Below are 9,432 nucleotides of genomic sequence, written 5' to 3' on the forward strand. Positions count from 1 at the left end.
ATTCCCTGGCATGTTCTCCCACCTTCATCCTCAATAAAAATGATTATTTACATAAACATCTTTTTATAGGTCTTCAAGAGGAAGACACTGAAGCCTTTGGTGCAGAGCAGCAAAACAACAACTAGAAGAGGCAGCGCAATAACTCTCCTAACAGATTTTAAATGCTGGAGCCACTACTGAGGAATTATGGGATGCTCAACTGCCAATTGCCAAACCAGGATATGTAACATCTTCCAGCCAGTTTGCCATTTAATGGGAAGCTGTCTTCACAGATGCTGGGTGGAAATCTATACTGCCCTTTCCCTATGGAGATCTCCTGTATTTGCCATCCTCCACGTAGAAGTGTTGTGGGGTTTTAGTTTCTTATGTTTCTAGTCACAAGCTGAGCTTTCTCCTGTACTTCATGAGACAGACTAATACTGCAGAAGACATTTCCTGACTACTTCTTTTCCTGCGCTTGAGGACTTTTTTAAGCCTGATACAGGAATTAAGGGAATTAAGACTATGGGACGATCTTTTTCATCCAGCTGCTTTTACAAGAAACAAGTGGTTGAGTTCAAACACTTCTGTTACATTCACAAACCAGTCTGCTCAGCTGGTTACCTGGGCTGAAATCAGAGCCACCCCGTGAACAAATTATGTACTTATTTCTCAGTTGTCTGTTGTAAATATTCCGGTGCTTTTCCAAGTCTCCCCCTGCCTCCAATTCATTATTTCCAAAGGAAGGTCACAAGTTTCATTCTGCTGCCACTTTTACAAGGGCCTGTAGGGACAGGCCAAGGGGAATGGCTTGAACCTGCCCCAGGGGAGACTGAGATGAGCTCTTGGGCAGAAGCTCTTCCCTGGGAGGGTGCTGAGGCGCTGGCACAGGGTGCCCAGAGAAGCTGTGGCTGCCCCATCCCTGGCAGTGTTCGAGGCCAGGTTGGACACAGGGGCTTGGAGCAACCTGCTCTAGTGGAAGGTGTCCCTGCCTGTGGCAGGGGTTGGAGCTGCAGGAGCTTTAAGGTCCCTTCCCACCCAAACCAGGCTGGGATTTATGATTCTGGCAGTAGAAATACACCTCTCTGGGAGCACATGTGTATGCTCAGGGAAGGTATCACTGAGATTAGCAGAACAATGCAGCAACCAGGACTCAGTGGCTTGCTTGGGAACCCATCTTATTTTTCATTTCATTTTTGTTTATTCCCTGGGGTGATTCTTTCCTCATGAAACTCAGGAATCGATTTCTGCGGCGGGTGTAAAACCAAACCACCGTGAGTACAACCTTCCTCACCCAGTAACTACACAAAAGGAAAATCAGTTTATCAGAACCCAGCCTTTAATATGGAAAGCAAATAGAAAATCATCCTACGAAACATGAGACCTGAAAGTGCTAAGAAATAGTTCCTGGTGCACCATTAAAGAATCTCCCAAACAATAACAAAACCAATCAACCAGTGAGCTGTACTGATTTGCCATGATGTGAGTCTCCTTACACGCACACTGCCTTTGCTCAGAGGAAGAAGGGAAGCGAAAGAAAGTGTACTAATACAAAAGTAGAACAGAAAGAGAGCAGGGAATCCACAGTTTTGAATGTTATTAATCAAGGAAAGCTGCTTAAGCACATAAGAGGGTCTCTCTCCATTCCCACGATAGAAATGCACTTATTTCCAGAGGTGTTAGCAAGTGAGTTGGGTATTTTATTTAGAAGATTGTGCCCTTCTGGCACATACCTGGTGGTGAACACTGACAGGACTGTCCTGATGTGCAGGATAAGAAGGAGTAAAAGCAGTATGTTAAGAACTGGCGAGACACAAGGAAAAGGCACAGCCCCCATTACAAGGTCACAGTTTGGCCACCTTGACAGAGCCTTCCATCAAAAATAGGTATTCACTGGGCATTCTACTTCCATTCATTTCTTTCCCCAACTGATTTCCATCTCTGCTTAGAGCAAACATTCTTTCCCATGGTAAGAACATAAAAATAAGGAAGAGAAAGATACATAATATGACTCACAAGCATTGTCAGCCTCATATATTTATTCTTCCTTCAGGCATTGATTACATCCCTGTACAGAACACTGTGCCACCTTCTGCAGAGTCACTTAAATCCGTCTCGCGTCCCATTCCATTGTTTTTTGGGGGTGGATGCTTATTATTAGGAGAATCTCTTCAGTTTCTGGCATCAGGACATGTTATCTCACCTTTGTTAAAAACATCTCATACACTCTTTATGCTCTTTTTCGCACCTCTAAATTTAAATTTAAAGAGCCCAATTTGACACCGATTCCTCTCTCAAATAGCACATTCTTTATTTGTAGCTTTGCATAAGTAATAGATGCTTTTCTGCCTCCACTCACTAGCATGCTCTCCACAGAGCCTACGAGACTGTCCTCCAACCCGGACCAAGGTTCTGCTCTAACAGATGCAATGGACTCTGGTTCCCCGTACACAGCATATGTATCACTCAATCCATATAAACTACCAAAAAACTATTTGGGCTGAAATTAAAACACTCTTGCTGCTGTGTCAATCCACTAAATAGGGAAAAAGACCCAAAACCACCCTTGCCCAAAATTCCTGACTATCCAAAACTGGTCCTGTTCTAAACTTGCTTTGTCCTCTGCCATCTTTGATCCATAGACTGGTTTGGGTTGGAAAGGACCTTAAGATCATCTAGTTCAACCCCCCCTGCCATGGGCAGGGACACCTTGCACTAAACCACGTCACCCACGGCTCTGTCCAACCTGACCTTGAACACCGCCAGGGATGGGGCATTTAACACTTCTTTGGGCAACCCATTCCAGTGCCTCACCACCCTCACTGTAAAAAACCTTCCTTATGTCTAACCTGAACTTCATCTGTTTTAAGTCTAAACCCATTTCCCCTTGTCCTCCCACTACAGTCCCTGATGAAGAGTCCCTTCCATAAGAAAGCTGCCTAGATGAAAGAAACAAAGGACTAAGGACCCCTATTATTTCTACTACCCACAAACAAAACTTAAACACACGCCAGCAACATATTTGCTGCTCCTCCTTGTTCTGGAAGTACAGAGAATGATTTTACTAATGGGTAAAGCTTGGCTTCTGGTTCCGGGGTAAGACTGGGTGCCTCACAAGAGAACGCCAAGCAGTATGACGAGCAATCTCCATAGCACCACCTCTCAGAGAGGCACAGCCATGCTCTGGGGCAGGAGAGGGCACCTCCTCAAGGACAGCATTTTAAGAGCACCCTGTGTTCTCTGTGTCTCCCTGTGAAGTGTAGAGCACAGCTTCCAGAGTTTTGTTTATTGAAGTCAATCGATCATCAGAAAACAGGCTGGCAATAGAACCAACGAGAAAAGAAATCCAGCCAGGTTCAAAGACTCCAGAGATACCAGTAGATGCGAGCTTGTGCTTCCAATCCTGCTGACCACTTGACGCTAGTTTGCAGCAGAGGGGCTTGGAAAGACACAAGTCCCCTGCAGAGAGCAACTGAAACCACCACTGAGCTGGCCAAATGGTGGGAGGCTTGACTTCACCTCTCCTCTGTGGAAACGGGGAACAGAAAAATTAAGCAGCAACAGGGCTGGAAGAGAGTGAACAAAGGTCCTGACTAAGTCATTGGCCAAGTCTATATCACCTTTTCCAGTCTAAAAGCCAGACTGCTGTTCCTTATTTCACTTTAGAGGACATCCAAATATACTTAAGTTTCAAAGGGCTCAACCTCTTTCTGGAAAGGATAATTCTAAGAACAGGCAGTAAATATAACTCATTGACAGCAACTAATTCATTTGTTGCCAAGTGCCTTGTAACCTTTTTTAACCAACAGCTCTGAAGCAAAGCAAGATTGCAAGATGGGGCTTGCACTCTATTATCACATCTAAAAATATGCTCCCAAAGACTCAGTCCTGAACTAACTACGTTTCTGGGCTACACATTTGCTGCAGTAAAAACAATTCACATCAAAGAGGAAGGACGGTCTCGGCTCCAGAAGAGTGTCTGGGACTCAGGAGACTGAGGTTCACTTCTCAACTCTATTCAGTCAGTTATCTTAGGAGTCTCTGCCAAAACTGTGTGATTTCCTTTTAACTCCAGCACACCTCCATGGATCAGGGATAACAACCATTCCTCCCCACCTCTCCGGGACTGCACTCTCCAAACAACTGAACCACAGCAACAGGACATGACATTTTGGCTGTGCAGGCAACAGATACATTCCAGGTGATCCAAGCAGAGCTCTGACAAGTTGTAGACCCTCACCCTTCACGGAGTGATGTCAAAAGCCCTTCCCTACTCTTTCTTCAGGAGACACTGATGGTAGCTCCCATGCCAGTGCCTGCTTATACACAGGGAATAATGTTTGCCTGCAAGGGCAGCATTGGCTTGTGACCAGCCACTTGGTGCTTTCACCAAGGAAATGGTGATGGGCCAAACAAATGCCCTCTGGTGACCAGCTGCTCCATGTCAAGGCATGTTATAGCTCACGTCCCACTGCCCTAGCAAGTGCACACACAAACATATTTATATCCACACAAACATGTTTATATCCATACAAACAAGAAGCGATGTGCCTGTGCTTACCCCTGAAATGGAAAACACAACCTCTCTTTCAAACACCAAAAAAGCTTCTAGGGATAACCTTTCACAAATAAACAACCTGCTCTGCTCCGAGAGGGATTTTAGAAAGAACAGAGATTACAATGGGCTTAATCATGATTAAACACTGATCTGGTTCAATCTACTCAAAAGCAGACCAAAGATAAATAGAAACCTCCAGCAGATGCATTTCATACTGGAAACTCTGGAACCTCAATTGACGTCATACTTTTTATGTTCAGATAATATCTGGAGGAAACAGATCAAGAAAACAAAAGCAAGTTTTGAGTTAAAATTCTCCCTGTGCTGAGTAGAAAGAAGGTAGCTCCAGCAAGGCATGCACAGGGCAGCTCAGCATTCTACAGACCTGGTTTTGACTGTAGCTGAAATGGCACTATTAGAGCGATGCCACTAGATAGGCTCAAGTACTCCCTTTTGTCCTCATCTCCTGGGTCTTACCCTGTAAAAGTAGGCAACATTAGTCACTGGATTTCCCCTCAGACAGAAGCTGCTTCTGATCAGTGACAGGCAGTGATTTTCTTGTACTAAAACAATGTCACCGGCTCAGTATCCACCGCAGTTGGGATTCACTGATTCCTCAGGCACAACATGAAAGTTCTGCATGATGGGAAGGGGTTGTATCTAGGGCACATCTCTCAAATACAGACATCTGGTCTTTCCTGCGGGTGAGGAAACCCAGGAAACAGATTCCACATCACAGGAGACAACTCCAGCCATTAGTAATGCTGAGGGAGGTGGAAGAAGTAGAGCAATGAGCACAGATCATAGGGACTGCTTGCTTAGAGAGCCGAGTTTTGTGTTTCATTCAACAGGGTAAGGGTATTGTCTTTGGAGAGAAATACCTTTTCAAAAGGGGGGGTGAGGAATGTATGTGGAGGAGAAAGCTGATCAGAGATCTCTCATTCTATCATTTCACCTCTTCATGTCCACTCAAGCCCAACGGATGACCACATAACCTCGGCTAACAGATGGGAGATCCCTTCCTGTACTAAGACAGTTAGAAGCTAATCCCTACCTCTCCTGGTGCCTAGGGAAGTTATCCCGTGCTTCACAGCTACAGGACCTCTACTTCCAAACAGAGATGAAAGACTTTCAACCCCTTTTTATTTGTGACCTCCAAATCTTCTCCAGTGAAGGTGACAATTCCCATACAGACAATGTAAGCCTACTGATAATTACTTTGTTCTTCTCACTTGCTTTTCACTGACCTCTTGGACATAGCGTACAGTGCACAAATTTGGCACCACTGCCACAAACAGACCTTGAAGTGAAGCCTACCTTACTTACCCTGTTTTTCCAGGCTGCAAGTTATCACCTGCTTCAAGAACATCACCCTGAACAAAACCACAGTTCTCATCCCAGCTCCTACCATGCTTCAGCCCACCCGCTGTGGGATCCCTCCTGCCATCTAGATAGATCAATTTCAACTTCAAGCAGAATCATAGAATAGTTAGGGTTGGAAAGGACCTTAAGGTCATCCCTGCCATGAGCAGGGACAGCACACACTAAACTATGTCGCCCAAGGCTCTGTCCAACCTGGCCTTGAACGCTGCCAGAGGTGGAGGATTTAAAACTTCCTTGGGCAACCCATTCCAGTGCCTCACCACCCTCACTGTGAAGAACTTCTTCCTTAGATCTAATCTAAACTTCCCCTGTTTAAGTTTAATAATCATCACTTTGCAGTTGAATTCCACATTTCCACCAACAGCAGATGAGAGTTACACGATTTGCACTTCCTAGATGAGAAGCCACCAAACTGCTGTCTGTGGAACCAAGTGGACAGTCCTTCCTCGTCCCCAGCAACAGCAGATGCACTTGCTTATTAACACACAAATAGGAAAATCATGGGTTACTGTTGCTTTTACCCCGCAAAAAACCTCTGTCAAAACAAAAAGCTGTCAGGGGGTTACTAAATTTAAGGTTGTTGCACAGATTACTTAAAATTGCTCAATAACCTACTTCTGAAGGAGAAATGAGTTTAAGAGAAACACCTGAAAGGCACAGGGGGAACATTTGGCAGAATGCAAAGAGTATTTTTATCTTTTTTACAACATGGGTGACTCCTCCTGCACATCCTCCTGGCATCAAGCACCAGTGCCAACAAACCTTTTGGCATACCTGTTGCCTATGGAAAAGGAGGAGGGAGTTAAACATTACAACAACAAACAATGTGAAATGTCCCCTGGCGAGGCGGTTCAATCTATTACTTGCACAGGTTTCTTTTTAAGCTATAAAACCAGCATGTTCCTCGGGAGAATTATTTTGTTCCCCTTCCCAAAATAAATACAATTAACACTTGCCAAGGAGAATTCTTCATCTGCAATTAAGGACTTCCCAAAACTAGAAATAACAGCCTAGACCGAGTAAAGTACTCGAAAACACCCTGGGACAAGAGTCTCTGGGGATCTCTCCCAGAGCTCTGCTTCTTCCCCAGGAACAATCAATCTTGCAGTTAATATTAAAATATTATTATTTAATAAGATTCTGTATTCCTGCAATACAACACATGGAACTAATGATTTACAAATACAAAACTCTGCGTGTGTCCTCAAAACCTGACCCTGCAAGCAGGGATTTTGTTCTAGTCTACTTCTCCCCCCCAGAACTCCTGTATTTAAAAACTAAAGACAGTGAATTTATTTGAACTTACATAATGCCACCCTGGTATTTCCAGAGGGCTAATCTGGCCTTCTACGTTCTTTAAGCTTGGCATTGTATGAAAGCAGATATCAAATATTCAGAGAGCTCTATTTAGAAAGATCCTTTCTCTGAGGCTGAGCCTTTCTGAAGACCTTCCTGCAGAGCTCCAGGCTATGCCTCAACCAGCCATTCCCACTAGGCTAAGGGCATTCACCCGTGCCAAGTATGTTTTAGGAGGTGTCGGGCCAAAGGGAGGTGCAGACCTGACAGAGAGGTGAGAATTGCACAGGGTGTGAAGTGCCAGAGACATGACTGCTGCAAATGATGGTAATTTGTGAACAGTAACCTGTTCTGCACAATGACTGGTTGAGAACCACGTCTTTGCATGCAAAAAACTACAGCATCACCTGCTAGTCATCATCTGTCACTGCCTTTTAACAAGATCCACCTCTTCGGGTCAAAATCAGAGTTCACAAAAGCCACTGAAGAGATGCCCCTCTTGAATTAACAGGGTTGTACGTAGGGCCTCTGTGAAGCACCAACCCGCTGCTGCTGCACTTTGTCTTATCCAGTGCTTCTAGAGTACTCAGCAGATGCAGCCTTAACCCAGTGCTTCAGGACCTTCTCCTTCACACAGGCAGGATGCGCTCATGGCAGGAGAAGGTTTCCTTCCTTCCTTGCCAGGTCACTGCTTGGGTCAGCACCAGCCCAATACCTGCCATGAAAGCAGCAGTTTTCCCAGCAGGACTCTGAATCCAGTGGTTTTCTTTGAATCCTGCCAAGTCTCTTCTATTTCCATGCTGCCTCACAGCTGGCTCCTTGGTCTCCTAGATGCAGAAAGTGAAGGGAACCCACCAGTCCCAGTATAGGTACTGGGAGTCCAGTCCTACTCTCCAGGCTGGCAAAATCATAATCCAGTAGGAAATACAGCACTTGGTTCTCCACGCAGAAGGTCCCTGAACAGGACCACATCGCTTGGATGCAGGAAGCCATCAGCTCCACACAGCTCCTCCTCTTTGTCTCCCTCTCCCCAGCCATGCACAGGCTGTTTGCAAACCTCACCATCCCTGGGACAGTGATGGATGGCACATCCCTCAGCTCCCTGGAAGGCCAGACTTAAGGCAGGCCTATCCCTGCACAAGGAGAGCTGAAGCTAACAGGCACCATACACTCAGCTGGTGCTGTTAGGGCTGATGTAGAGTAGTTGTCTGCTTTGACCTCTTTATCACTAAATTAACCCATATTCTTGCCAAGGCACCTCCTACCATTCTTCTGAGCTGGATGTTCAAAAGGGGGTCCTCAGCTGCTACTCATTCTACTTGAAGCATTCATGTTTGTTGGTTCAAATCACCTACTTAGCTGTTAGCAAGGAACTGATTTCAGGAAAGCTAATACAGGCAGGTTGCAGGTATTGTTCACTCCAAGCCCACTGCAGAATCAGAAAATACCAAAAGCATGCCATCAACTCTGTTAAAACACCATCCCTCTGACCTCATGTACGACATAGCCAGGTAGATGTCCTATTTTATGCTGCTTGATCTTCCATAAGGTCAGGAATCCCAGCTAAAACAGAGGGTTTTAAGAGCTTAAATGTATTATGACAATTAGATATGTTTTAAAATACCTTTTCCAGCGCTTCTCTATCGACCAGCTCCTGTACAGCCAAAAGCTTGATACTGTAAGAAAAAACAGAGAGAAAGAGAAGAATCACTCCATTGCAAGCATTACAGAAACACAAGTAACAGCAGAACAGAAGGTCTCTTTTTATCCTCCCACTTCACAAAGCAGCCTGTAGAAGCAGCAAATGATTACATTACATTTTCAATACCTTAAATTAACAATTAAGGATCTTCTGAATGATAAACACAGAGGAAGACTCCGTGTTTATCTCCTCTCTCTCAACATTTCCAATGGGTTTAGTCAGCTTTGTTCTTCAGTAGCAACAGGTTTCTCTGAGTCCCACAACAGTCATTCCCAGGGATTTACACCACCATATATTAAGTACAGTAACTAATACAATCCAGCTCAAGAAATTTGAGGGAGATATGAGGGAAATGTGTGTAACTGCTTGAAAGTAGGGTAAAGAGATTATCCATAATTATTATTCTTGTAATGCCATTCGCTGATCAAAACCAAACTAATTCACCTACTGGATCTTTTCTAAATTCACCCCTAGGGGCTAAATCCCGCACATTGAATTTCCTTCCCTTCAAAAA

The 9,432-nt window shown here is 44.7% G+C and overlaps 1 protein-coding gene across 1 annotated transcript in view; it reads right to left on the reverse strand.

Moving 5' to 3' along the window:
* Nucleotides 1-8,892, reverse strand: part of LOC104407803 (endonuclease/exonuclease/phosphatase family domain-containing protein 1-like) — a gene marked incomplete at its 5' end in the record, with an annotated part of 21,792 nt that extends 12,900 nt beyond the window's left edge. The window contains one exon of the mRNA XM_010017183.1: nucleotides 8,841-8,892. Within this exon, the coding sequence (XP_010015485.1) occupies nucleotides 8,841-8,892 (52 nt within the window). The remainder of the gene's footprint in view (nucleotides 1-8,840) is intronic.
* Between the last annotated feature and the right edge of the window lie 540 nt (nucleotides 8,893-9,432).

Source organism: Nestor notabilis, unplaced genomic scaffold (genome assembly GCF_000696875.1).
Source record: "Nestor notabilis isolate BGI_N333 unplaced genomic scaffold, ASM69687v1 scaffold4936, whole genome shotgun sequence".
NCBI lineage: Eukaryota > Metazoa > Chordata > Aves > Psittaciformes > Psittacidae > Nestor > Nestor notabilis.